The 13,787-nt window shown below is 49.5% G+C and overlaps 1 protein-coding gene across 1 annotated transcript in view; it reads left to right on the top strand.

Annotated features, from left to right (window-relative positions):
• The first annotated feature begins 582 nt into the window (after positions 1 to 582).
• LOC119965890 (collagen alpha-6(VI) chain-like) overlaps positions 583 to 13,787 on the top strand; it is a 37,059-nt gene continuing 23,854 nt past the window's right edge. The window contains exons 1-2 of the mRNA XM_038796855.1: positions 583 to 733; positions 9,774 to 9,877. Of these exons, the coding sequence (XP_038652783.1) occupies positions 9,799 to 9,877 (79 nt within the window). The 5' untranslated portion in view covers positions 583 to 733; positions 9,774 to 9,798. The remainder of the gene's footprint in view (positions 734 to 9,773; positions 9,878 to 13,787) is intronic.

Here is a 13,787-nt window from a genome sequence, read left to right as displayed (position 1 = left end):
GCAGTTCAGGCAGCATTTTAGGCTGGAGTCTTTTTCGAAGTTGGTCCCTATTTGCAAAACCACCTGTTTGAGCTGCTGAGATTGATGCCATATTTGGGGTGTGGGAAAGGAAGGATTGGAGAGAATAGGAGAATTTTTTTTGGATGGGTGATTTTGGAGATGGGATTGGGTTCTTTGTGTTTTTTCTTTTCTGTTGGATGTTTTGGGGGTTTTATAAAAATTTGTCTGTTTTCGCAAGATTTTGTAAAATTGGAAAACTTTAACAAAAAACATTTAAAATAAAACCATTATTAAATACACATTTTTAAATGATTCAATGTATTGCTGTGACATTTTCTGTGGCTCAGCAAGTTGTTTCTTTTCTTCAAAGTTTAACTATTTTTTTTGCAAATATTGTTTAATATTTCGCCAGACCTTTCATTCCAAAATTTGTTATCTGCCCCTTGAGTGAGTAAACATTTGAAATGTGCCCCCTCACAGACAAAGGTTAAGTAATCCTGCAGCAAACCAATCATCTGCTGCCACAAGGACCAAGCATGAGGAAAGTTTAGCACTGAAGTGGATAAAAGCTCTTACCCCTCTGATTCATTGCTGTGCAGCCAGAAGCATTGGCCACTGTGCGACGAAACCGAAGCACCTGACCAGCAAACGGAGCAGGAATCGGAGCAAAGACTAAAAGTACCCGAGCTGGATGTGTTAGAGAAAAGTTTGTGGATTCAAACCAGGCATTTGAGTGAGAAAAACGTTTTTGTCTCTGTGGTTTAGTCAGTAAATGCAGTGTTGGGTGAGAGAGTGAAACGTGTTACAATAAGTAATAATTTCTGAAATTATTTGCCGAGATTGAGACCATCAAATTCAGCCTGAAGCTGGGAACGATCCCACCCAGACCGGCACTTTTTTATTTTGGTTAGATCGCACCCACTGGATCAAAGGTCTGGACTCCCTTCTTAACACTACTGTAGGTGTGTCTATAACACCTGGGGTTTGCAGGCAAATTGCCTCCAATGCAATGTGGAATGTACAGAAATGCAGATTGTGGCAGCACGGTGGCACAGTGGTTAGCATTGCTGCCTACGGCGCTGAGGACCCGGGTTCGAATCCCGGCCCTGGGTCACTGTTCTTGAGGAGTTTGCACATTCTCCCAGTGTCCTCGTGGGTTTCACCCCACAACCCAAAGATGTGTAGGATAGGTGGATTGGCCACGCTAAATTGCCCCTTAATTGGAAAAAATAATTGGGTACTCTAAATTTTTTATTAAAAAAACAAAAAACAAATGCAGATTGGGTTATTCATCGATGCTGTGTGTTCAAGTTACTTCAGTATGTTTTTTAAAAAAGTTCAATTCAGGTTTCCAGTCAGTGGATTAAAAATCAGCATTTGGCACAAAGCTCATTTTCATGGCACCTCCACACCATGCGAAATGAAATGTGATGACAGGAACAAATCATTACAAGTTCCTAATTTTAAAAATACACAAATGGTCACCCTCAAATATTAATAATAACTTATTGTCACAAGTAGGCTTCAATGCAGTTACTGTGAAAAGCCCCTGGTCGCCACATTCCGGCGCCTGTTCGGGGAGGCCGGTATGGGAATTGAACCCACGCTGCTGCCTTGTTCTGCATTACAAGCCAGCTATTTAGCCCAGTGTGCTAAACCAGCCACCTCAATCTTACACTGTTATTGCTATTTTTTAGGTGGTAATGTTGTAAAAGCAAAATCTGTTGAAATAACATTGCATTAAGGGTTCTGAATTTTTTTTGTGTGTTGGTGTTTTCTCTGAAGGAATATGTGGGGGATTCTCTGTTCCTGAGACTAAAGGCGCGATTCTCCACTCCCCAGGCCGGGTGGGAGAATCGCGGGAGGGCCGCTCTGGCACCCCCCGGGATTCTCCCACCCCCCCCCCCCCCCCCCCAATGGCAAACGCGACACGCCGCTCGGAGAAAAACGGCGACCCGCGATTCTTCGGCCCGGATGGGCCGAGTGGCCTGCCATTCCCGACCTGTTCACTGCTGGTGTGAACATGGCGCAAAAGGTGAGTATGGGGCCTGTGGGGGGGCGGAGAGGGGATTGAACACCACAGCCATGCTCGGGAGGGGACTGGCCCGCGATCGGTGCCCACCGATCGTCGGGCCGGCGTCTCCAAGAGACGCACTCTTTCCCCTCCGCCGCCCCGCAAGATCAAGCCACCACATCTTGCGGGGCAGCGGAGGGGAAGACGGCAACCGCGCATGCGCGGGTTGGAGCCGGCCAACCTGCGCATGCGCGGCTGACGTCATTAGGCGACACCGGCCGCGTCATTCTCGGCGCGCCCGTCAAGGCCCGGCGGCCGAGGTTTACGAAAGGCTGCTCCTAGGCCCCCGGGGGGGGGGGGGGGGGGGGGGGGGGGGGGGGGGGGGGGGGGGGGAGAATAGGGGGTGAGGAGCGGCCTCCGACGCCGTCGTGAATCACTCCGGGATTCACGACGGCCTTGGGCGTTGCAGAGAATTCCGCCCTAAGTGTTGACACCGGGGCAGGATTTGTGGACTTCCACGACAGAAAAACTGGCGCCGTACCTTGACTGATTCAGCGACAGTCCATTCTAATGAGAAATAGTGCCTGATTTGCGATTGACAGTCTGAAGGCTGATGAGCTGCAGCCGTAAATACACACTTTACTCCCCACACACTTCATCTCAGTCAATAGGATGGCAGCAAGGAGAGCAGCCGCAAAATTCACAGATGCTGAGCTTGAGACCCTCCTGGACGCGGTGGAGGAGAGGCAAGCCACACTTTTACCCCGGCCCAGGAGAGAGGCTGCCAGCCGCAGCCGTTTGCTGTTCCTGGGTGCAGATGGCAGAGGCAGTAAGCGCCACGAGTAACACCATCCTGACCGGCCTGCAGTGCCGTAAAGAACTGCATGACCTCCTCAGGGCGGCCAGGGTGAGTAGGCAGCAGTGAGCCCTCCCCAACACAGAGGGTGGCCGAACCCCCACATGCTGGCACCCATACGGCCACCATGGCCACCAAAATCACCAGCTACCCACCCCCTGGGCTGCATGCATCGGACTGTCTAACACTCTGCGTTGTCTGTTTCTCCCCTCAAGGAGAAGGCCACCCATTACTGCAGGAAGTGGGAAACGACTGCAGGGGGGACTGCTGGACCTGTGGCCCCTCATCGTGGCATAGCAGCGGACCCTGGACACGGTCGGCGGGCCTGAGGAAAGGGTAGTCGCCTCAGGTTAGGAAGTGAAACCCGCTGAGTTGTGGTTCCTCGTGACACATGTGCCACCCCCCACCCAAAACCATCCTCACCCCACACCACCCTCAGCTCCCACCACCTTCACCCCCCACATCACCCTCACCCCCACACCAACCCCACCACCACTTGGCCAGCGGTCTAATCAAGTGCCTTGTCTTGTAACTTGCAATAGCTACTGCTGATGGAGTGGGCCCTTTTAGTGTCCCCAGCCATAGCCACAGCCAGAACATCCCCCCCCCCTGTGCCGAGCAGCGATGATGACACCGACATGGAGGGGACCCATAAGCCCAAAAACCAGGAATCCCCGGAGCTCGAGTCTGATGTTGACACAGATTTCCAGTCACAGCTGTTTCTAACACCCTCCCCATCTCCGTGATATTCACCTCGGTTGGGCACTTTAGTGAAGAGGTTCCTGGGACTCTATCTGGTGCTCACCACACAAATGCTCCGGTACAGCAGGTGGAGGTGGGAACATCTGGGGGCGGGGGGGAGGAGGGGGGGGGGGGGGGGCGGCTGTAGTGGGGGGCCAACCCCAATGACTAGTCCAGACAGGTTTCCGGTTTCTGGTACGGACAGTCCTATTGACCGTGGAGATGCAGTCGCACAGCCAGGGACTACATAAGGGGTTGTCGGTGAGCATCCAACACCTGTAGGCTCAGGTAGAGGAGTCTAACCGTGTGCAGCAGCGGAGCTGGTGCCGGCAATGTGTGCCACCCAGGCATGGGTGGTGTTCGCAGTGGAGGCGTTGCGGGTGAGGGTTTTGCTATGGATCATTGTCCCAATCTGTGCAGGCGGTGGCTGAGGCCCAGGACATGGTTGCCACCTCACAGGCAGCCATGTGCCAGAGCCACCTGGACATTGCAGCAGCATTGCTGAGCGTGGCCTAACCACAGTGGGCCGTGGCTGAGAGTGTAGGCAGCATTGCTGACGTGGCACAGATGCAGTGGGAGGTGTCCCAGTCCCTGAGGGAGATGGTGCAGTCACTGGCTGATGTGGCGCAGTCACTGGCTGATGTGGCACTGTCACAGATGACAGTGGTCCATTCCCTGTGCTCCATGGCCACGAACATGCAGACTCTGGCCAAAATGAGATCGGGCCTCCAGGGGCACAAGTATACCCAGGTCCCTCTTCACAGCAACATGCTGCAATTGTTTTACCAGTGTCAGTACTGGCAGCCCACGGTTTCGTCTCTGCGTGTCCTCCCTCCTCTCTCAGGCATGGCGCCAGTTTCACAATTTTTAAAAGCACATGTGAACCTTGTCATCGGGAATTCGCTCCAGTGGAGGTGGAAAATCACGGAGGCCCTGCAGAATACCGGGTCAGGCCCGCTAATGATATGCCAACGGCGTTTACTGAATGTGGGTTCTGGAATGCATTGACGTCGCTCTCGAGGTGACAGAATTGCGATTTTGTGTCGGAATCATGTTTCCTGATTCCGACGGAGAATCCTGCTTCTATTCTTTCAGAACCTGATGCCCTCCAAGCCCACTTTGCCTTTTAAATCTCTGTTAGCTTTCACCTAGGTTGTCTGGGTATTCACTAATATGTGGCGATGGTGCTCTGACATGTGACTTCTGGTGAACTAGAGGGGATAGTGTGGATTCACGTTTGCCACTGCAGTCAAAGGAATCAGTGCCCACAAGCTACTGAATAAAACTGCTTGTATTATGCCTTTGACTGCATTGTTGGGCTATCGTTACAGCTTTTAACCCTTCAAATTCCACTTGTATAATCAATGAGTTGAATAGTTTGGTATCAGGCAGAGGGACAAATATTAATTCTAGGGTGATACTGTGCTGTAACCTGTTTTTAAAAAATTTATGGGACTCAATTATTCTTTTTTTTCCAATTAAGGGGCAATTTAGCTTGGCCAATCCACCTAACCTGCACATCTTTGGGTTGTGGGGGTGAAACCCACGCAAACATGGGGAGCATGTGCAAACTCCACATGGACAGTGACCCAGTGCCGGGATTCGAACCTAGGTCCTCAGCGCCGTAGTCCCAGTGCTAACCACTGCTCCACCTGCCGTCCTTTTGTTTTCAAATGCCTCCTCCACCGGGTCTTCAGGGGGCTCTGAAGTTAAAGTGCTGGGTTTCATGTGATTTCGAATTTTAACTTGAACCATTGCTTCTCTGTGTCCCTTTGACTTCCACAGCTGGTATTTGTTTTGGGTTGTGCTTCCTTCCTTTTCCTTTTCCTTGTGTGAGGCTTTCCCCCTAAATCTGTCCCATATCCTTTGGACAGCACAGCCCAAAAGTGACTGACCAGCTTCTGCTGCACTGCCCTGTGGGTCACTTCTCTCAGAGTCTGTCTGCTGGTTTGGGAGCTAACTATAACCCTATTTAAATCCTGAAAGAATGTGTTAGCCAGCCAGACCGCAGGTTCAATCCCTTCATTTCTTTTAAATTCCATGGACCCTGCTTCAGCATTTTAAAACTATTTTTAAACTTCACTCACCTGTCTTGACCTCTGCTACATTCATGGGTTCCACCTTGACCCATTTTAATGGTAGACCCTCTTCTGCCCTCTGAAAGGTCCTCTGGCTTATCTTCTATTTCCCCAATTCAAACTAGCTGTATTGAGACCCCACCCATATCTTGGAGAATACTCATCTCCTTCTCTGCCTCGTGAAAAGTTAGGGATTATTTTCCCCTGGTAGGTATTCTGGCCTTCAGCTGCATTTGAAGATAGGCTCATGAGTATAATGGCCATGGCACTGTCTTGGCTGTAGTGCCTTCTGTGGGGTCTTTTCAAATGCACATTGGTGACCAGCATACAGTACTAGTTGATGTTGAGTGAGGGGTTTGTGGTTTAACTCATGCTATGAGGTCTGTTACTGCCTGATTTTGGAAACTCTTTTTTTCTCCATGTGGGTCTTAATGGAAAAGGGAAATTATTTTTTAAACTCCTTAAGGAGAATCATATCTCTAACGCTTTCATTGGTGGACGCTAACTTAAGCGCCTGTACCCACTCGTTGAAAGCAAGTTGCTGAAACCTTTCTAACTCACTGTAAGTTTGTTCGGGATGTTTTTGGAGAGTTTGGGAATTTTGGCAGAATGGCCTTCGTCCAGTTCCCACCCTTGTTCCATTATGGCCAAAGATTACAGCCCTTGAGTGTATGCAGTGCAAAACTGTTTTCGACATTCATTCCAAATCTGGCTGGATCACATCAAATTTAATTGTTTTTATTTAGAGGCCAAATTCGTTTTTTCAAATTAAGGGGCAATTTAGGGTGGCCAATCCACCTATCTGCACATCTTTGGGTTGTGGGCGTGAGACACACACAGACATGGGGAGAATGTGCAAACTCCACACGGACAGTGACCCATGGCTGGGATCAAATCCGGTTCCTCAGTGCCATGATGCAACAGTGCTAACCATGCGCCAGTGTTGCCCTTACATCAAACACTCCTCTCCGCTGCCAAAACTTCTCACGATGCCAGGATATTCCTCGCCCTGAATTTGCATCTTTCCCTTCTATCTACCATCAGACCATCTTTGAGCTCACCCTATGATGAGACCCATCTCCTGCTCTCTTGACCGTACTCTCATTAAATGCTTGACCACCCTACTACCATTCAAGGCTGGTATTGTAAATTGTTCCCTCTCCTGAGGTACTGTCCCTTTCCTTCAAACCTGGTGCCATCAGCCCCTCCTCAAAAAAACTCACTCTGTCCTTGCAAACTGGTGCCCCATCTCCAACCTCACTTTCCTCTTCAGAGCTATTGGATGTGTTGTCATCTCCTAAATCTGCCCTCTCCTAAATCTGTGCCCATCTTCCCTGCAATTCCTTGCATGATGAAAAATGAAAATCGCTTATTGTCACGAGTAGGCTTCAATGAAGTTACTGTGAAAAGCCCCTAGTCGCCACATTCCGGCGCCTGTCCGGGGAGGCTGGTACGGGAATCGAACCGTGCTGCTGGCCTGCTTGGTCTGCTTTAAAAGCCAGTGTTTTAGCTGAGTGAGCTAAACCAGCTAAACCAGATCTTTTTATATCAGTTCACTGCCTTCCAAAAGCAATGAAACACCCCTAATCAAAACCACAATTGACATCCTATAGTGGGAAGAGTCCATTGCCCATGTCCACCTCAGATTTATGCCCTGGAGCTCCTTTCTTAAACCGTTCTACCTTTATAACTTAATTTAAATTGATCCTTAATATTCACATACTTAGAACATAGAACATAGAACAGTACAGCACAGAACAGGCCCTTCGGCCCTCGATGTTGTGCCGAGCCATGATCACCCCACTCAAACCCACGTATCCACCCTATACCCGTAACCCAACAACCCCCCCCTTAATCTTACTTTTTAGGACACTACGGGCAATTTAGCATGGCCAATCCACCTAACCCGCACATCTTTGGACTGTGGGAGGAAACCGGAGTACCCGGAGGAAACCCACGCACACACGGGGAGGACGTGCAGACTCCGCACAGACAGTGACCCAGCCGGGAATCGAACCTGGGACCCTGGAGCTGTGAAGCATTTATGCTAACCACCATGCTACCGTGCTGCCCTTTTTTTTTTGGAAACAAAGCGAAAACAACACACTTGGGAGTCCTTTAAAAATGGCAGGCTGTTCCCAATTCCTGGATTCCCAACCCAAAGTCTGAGCTGTGCAGTTTTTGTGAGTGATTTTAAAGGTGTGGGCTGTTTCAGGTGTGAGCCTGCACTTAGCTCTCCTTTTTTAAAGTAAATTTAGAGTACCCAATTCACTTTTTCCAATTAAGGGACAATTTAGCATGGCCAATCCACCTACCCTGCACATCTTTGGGCTGTGGGTGTGAAACCCACGCAGACACGGGGAGAATGTGCAAACTCCACACGGACAGTGACCCAGGGCCGGGATTCGAACCCGGGTCCTCAGCACCATATGCTAGCAGTGCTTACCACTGTGCCGCTGTGCTGCCCTGCACTCCTGACTTGACCAGCTCCATTGCGCAGAGAGGGATATGGTCGTCACAGTGGCATAGTGGTTAGCACTACTGCCTCACAGCTCCAGGGACCCGGGTTCAATTCTGGCCTCGAGTGACTGTCTGTGTAGAGTTTGCATGTTCTCCCCGTGTCTGCGTGGGTTTCCTCCGGGTGCTCCAGATTCCTCCACACTGTCCAAAGATGTGCAGGTTAGGTGGATTCACCATGCTAAATTGCCCCCTTGTCCATAAAGTTAGGCGAAGTTACTGGGTTACGAGGATAGGGTGGAGGAGTGGGCTTAAGTAGGGTGCACTTTCCAAAGTGAAGACTCGAAGGGCTGAATGGCTTCCTTCTGCACTGTAAGTTCTATGATTCGAGGGGCTGGTTTAGGGCAGTGGGCTAGACAGCTGGCTTGCAATGCAGAACAATGCCAGCAGCACGGGTTCAATTCCCGTACCGGCCTCCCCGAACAGGCGCCGGAATGTGGCGACTAGGGGCTTTTCACAGTAACTTCATTGAAGCCCACTTGTGACAACAAGTTATTATTATTATTATTATTCTATATCATATCCATAATTTTATTGGAGTTAGGACAGCTTTTTAATGAAACATGGTTCTCTGCACTGTTGTAGCACCGTGAACCATAGACCATAGACTGCATGAGGGCACCTTTTTTAAAATGAGTTCAAAAAAGTCCTCCTTGTGCCTCTGACTCAAACTAAGCTCTGATCCTTCCCTCATGGCCCCTCGTGCCCTCTGTGCCATCACTACCCACTCCCAATGGCCCCACTTGCCCCCATGCCAAATTATGGGATTTCAATGCCCACTGAAACACTATATACTGTATAGAACGAATGAATCCGATTGTGTGCAAAAAAAAAGCTTTCAAAAAGTAATTAATTCATTGCGTTCCACAATGTTAAAAATTTCCTTTCACTACAGCCCAATAAAAGTGTCAATCATCCAGACCCTTTAAAGTATCAACAACAGAAACTGGAGGCATTTGAAACCTTTTAAACTTGTGTATACATTGTGAAATAGACAGCTGTCATTCAAGCAATGTTTCCCCGAGAGCTCAGAGATTGTTCAGAGTCGTCAATCTCTGGGCCCTGAGCCAAGCATATATAATGAGCCTCCAGCACCCGCTGCTTGTCTCAGTGATGCTAATCCTGGCAAATGAATCCTTTGGTTCAGGGTTGGTATTTTGTTTGATTGTACCTCTCTGTGACATGTTGGAATGGTTTTCTATGATAAATTTACTGTATAATTGTAATTTTTTGATATTGCTACAATGTGTCATTTAACTATGCACAATTAGGGCAGCACGAAGGCACTATGATCTCACGGTGGCGAGGTCCCAGGTTCGATCCCGGCTCTGGGTCACTGTCTGTGTGGAGTTTGAACATTCTCCCCGTGTTTGCATGGGTTTCACCCCCTCAACCCAAAAATGTGCAAGCTGGGTGGATTGGCCATGCTAAATTGCCCGTTAATGGAAAAAATGAATCGGGTACTCTAAATTTAAAAAACAATAACTATGGTTGTTTGTGACTTTGAAGGAACTGATTTTTAAGCTTGAAGAGATCATAAAAGTTTTGTCAAACATGTTTTTTTTAGGAAAACATCTTGGAATCCTCTCAACATGGGGCGCTTCGACGTATTCGTCCTGTTGTTTCTTCTGACTGTGAATGTATATGTTACCAACTCTCAGCACAACGAATGTAAGCAATTGTCTGTATATTTTATGTTTTTTTCTTTTGGCTATTTTCTACTTAATGAACAGTACGTATTTAGTTTTTAGAGATGTATTTATTTTAACTCCTTGTGGTTAACAATCCAAGAAAAAATAAACATGTTTATTGAATTAGACATGTGACGATGAGGCAATTTAACATTGCTGAGTATCGCTACACAAACTAACATCTTCAATGAATACAAACTTTCTTGTTTTGTCCTCTGAGTGGAGAACAGGTGGAGTAGGATGGGGTGGGGCAGGGCTGTGGTGGGTTAAAGGGTCAGTGGCTCATTTACATCACCTGAGTTAAGTCAAAGCAATAGTTGTCAAGCAGCAAAGAAATACGGGTCGAGATAATATTACGATCCCGGAAAGGATCCCAGCAGTTGCTAGGATACCGGTTAGAACCCCAATATTTTGCTCCAGGAGTGATTCCACTTGCAAATAGGGATATGGTGGGTAAAACAAACTTTATTCTCAACAGTCTTAAACTAACTTTCACCTCGTAAAAGAAAATTGCTCACAATTTACAGTTAAACAATGCTTAACAGAAAAATGAAGCACCTTGGGCGCGATCCAACGGTCACGCTGCACCATAAAAACAGCTCGTCGCGGTGCAGCATGGCTGTTGAAAGCCAGGAGACCCTGTTCACGGGATCAAACGGCTCGCAACACCACGCGAGATTCAACGCAATCTCACAAGACTTTGCGATGTGGGCAGGATCAACGTTTAGCAAATCTGCAGTAAGCCTCACTTTAATGTGCAGATTCCCGAGGTACTTGAGGCTTTGGGATTCAATCCCTTTGCCTCAGAAACCTTGGTTGAGTGCCATTCAGCACTGGTCCCCCACAAATGTAGTAACACTCTTGGGGGTCTCCCAGGGGATCGGAGGCCCCCAGCTGCTTGCCATTTGGGCAGGGTGGTGCCTTGGCACTGCTGGTGCCATCTGGGCACCCTGGCAGTATCACCTGGGTGCTAACCTGGCACTGTTCAGGTGACACTGCCAACTGGCATGGGCACTGCCAGGTTGACACTGTCAAGGTGTCAAGCTTGCTTTTTTTGAGCTGTGTTGTCAGGCTGGGGGTGCCCGGCATGGGTGTTGAGGGTGGGTGCCGGAGGGGAGGGTAATGCTGGAGGCCCTCCCATATTGTGTTCAGGCTTTGGGAGAGAAGTTAAGGATTGTTTTGGGGGCCTCAGAAATTAGGACACCATCTCTCTCGCTACAATGGGAGTTCTGGCGAGCAGGGCTCCCCACTGTACAAAACGGGGCTATATGTGGCTTCGACTACACGTTCCCCATTCAGGCCCCTTATTCAGCATAGTTGTGTTGAATAGCCAGCCATGTGTTTCTCAGCACTGCGAGTGCCAGGAAATACGCGGCTAAACACGCTCACAGGAGACTTTATTCAATTTTGGTAGAATTGAGCCCTTTGACCCCAAACTGCTATCTTTTCATCTCCAATCAAGCAAACTCAAAAATATCAACGAATGCCAGCTAGAATGGCATTGGAGCAGTTCTGTTTCAGAAAGCAGAGAATGATTCATGGAAACCAGTTGTATCTGCATCTCGCTCTATGACTCCGATGGAACAGAGTTATGGGCAGATTGAAAACAAATGCTTACACCTGTTGACAGAATAAGCAAGTTCCATGACTATGTTTACAGACTACCACACTTCACTGTGGAAACTGATCATTGTCCGCTGACATGCTACCTGTGTCAGATGCAAAGCTCAGTTTAATACGGGATGAAACTGAGAATGACTTCAACGAGTGATCCGAAACCGAAGAGAAGAATGGCTAATGGCAGTTGTAACAGTTATCGAAGTATCAAGGATCGCCTAACTGTTATAAATGGATTCTTATTAAAAGGAGACAGAATCGTTATACCCTCCTGCCTCAGCAGAAGTATTCTGGAGAAGATACACGAAGGGCAAGGGATCGAGAGGTGTAGAAGGAGAGCCAGGCAGTCATTATACTGGACGAGCATTAACAAAGATGTTGACAATTACGTGCAGGAATGTACTGTTTGTCAAACACATCAACCTTCCCAATGCAAAGATACCTTTGTAGCAAATTAGATAGTCACAAACCCCTGGTCAAAGGTTAAGATAGAACATAGAACAGTACAGCACAGAACAGGCCCTTCGGCCCTCAATGTTGTGCCGAGCCATGATCACCCTACTCAAACCCACGTATCCACCCTATACCCGTAACCCAACAACCCCCCCCCCTTAACCTTACTTTTATTAGGACACTACGGGCAATTTAGCATGGCCAATCCACCTAACCCGCACATCTTTGGACTGTGGGAGGAAACCGGAGCACCCGGAGGAAACCCACGCACACAGGGGGAGGACGTGCAGACTCCACACAGACAGTGACCCAGCCGGGAATCGAACCTGGGACCCTGGAGCTGTGAAGCATTTATGCTAACCACCATGCTACCCTGCTGCCAGATTATTTAATCTTTATTGATTATTATTCCAATTTTCCTGAAGTCATAACGTTGTCAGATTCGACTGCTCACTCAGTCATAAGAGCAGCGAAGTCTGTATTTACTCGACATGGCGAACCGTTAAAAGTCGCAATGGGTAATTGGCCATGCTTTAGTTGTTGGGAATGGTTGTCATTTGCAGAAGGATACAACTTCCAACATGTTACCTCAAGTCCATTGTATCTCCAATCTAACGGGAAAGCAGAAAAAGGAGTTGGAACAGTAAAACAACTGTTCAGAAAGGCATTTGATGATAAGAAGGATTTTTCGCTCGCGCTGTTAACCTACAGAGCTACTCCTTTGTCGTCAGGGTGGTCGCCTGCACAGATGCTAAAGGGAAGGATGATACGTACGACATTTCCACCATAACAATTCCATATATGGATGAGCAGATATTGCATGACAAATCAAGCGACAAAAAGACAAGCAGAAAGCATATTATGATCGTAATGCAAAGAAATTTCCACCACTGACTGTAGGTGATTATGTCAGGATATGCAATTCGGAAGGTGACAGGTCAAATTTGGCTAAGATGTTAAATGAGGTTGCTCCAAGATCTGGGGCGGGATTCTCCGACCCCACGCAGGTACGGAGAATCGGCGGGCAGCGGCGTTATTTCCGCTCCCGCAGGGTTTTTAAATCTCCCACCGGCCAAAAACCGGCGTTGTGCAAATCCCACCGGCAGCCTCTGAAAACAGCTGGCGCCGGCGGGATTTCATTTTTTTTTTAGTGTCCACAAATCTCCGGCCCGGATGGGCCGAAGTCCCGCCGACGTGGCCATGGGTCACGTCGGCGAAAATCACAGTTGCTTTAAAACGGCGTCAACCATTGATGATGGTTGACGCCGTTCAGTGTCGGGGGGTGGGTTGCGGCATCGGGGGGGGGGGTGGGTTGCGGCATCGGGGGGGGTGGGTTGCGGCATCGGGGGGGAGTGGGTTGCGGCATCGGGGGGGGGGGGTGTTGCGGCATCGGGGGGGGGGTTGCGGCATCGGGGGGGGGGTTGAGGCATCGGGGGGGTTGCGGCATCGGGGTGGTTGCGGCATCCGGGGGTTGCGGCATCCGGGTTGCGGCATCCGGGGGTTGCGGCATCCGGGGGTTGCGGCATCGGGGGGGGGTTGCGGCATCGGGGGGGGGGGGGTTGCGGCATCGGGGGGGGGGGGTTGCGGCATCGGGGGGGGGGTTGCGCATCGGGGGGTGGGTTGCGGCAATCGGGGGTGGTTGCGGCATCGGGGGTGGGTTTGCGGCATCGGGGGGTGGGTTGCGGCATCGAAGGGTGGGTTGCGGCATCGAGGGGTGGGTTGCGGCATCGGGGGTGGGTTGCGGCATCGGGGGGTGGTTGCGGCATCGGGGGTGGGTTGCGGCATCGGGGGGTGGGTTGCGCATCGGGGGTGGGTTGCGG

Source organism: Scyliorhinus canicula, chromosome 5 (assembly GCF_902713615.1).
Source record: "Scyliorhinus canicula chromosome 5, sScyCan1.1, whole genome shotgun sequence".
Classification (NCBI taxonomy): Eukaryota; Metazoa; Chordata; class Chondrichthyes; order Carcharhiniformes; family Scyliorhinidae; genus Scyliorhinus; species Scyliorhinus canicula.
Note: the sequence above shows the minus strand (reverse complement) of the source record. Positions and strands in the feature narration are given on the sequence as shown.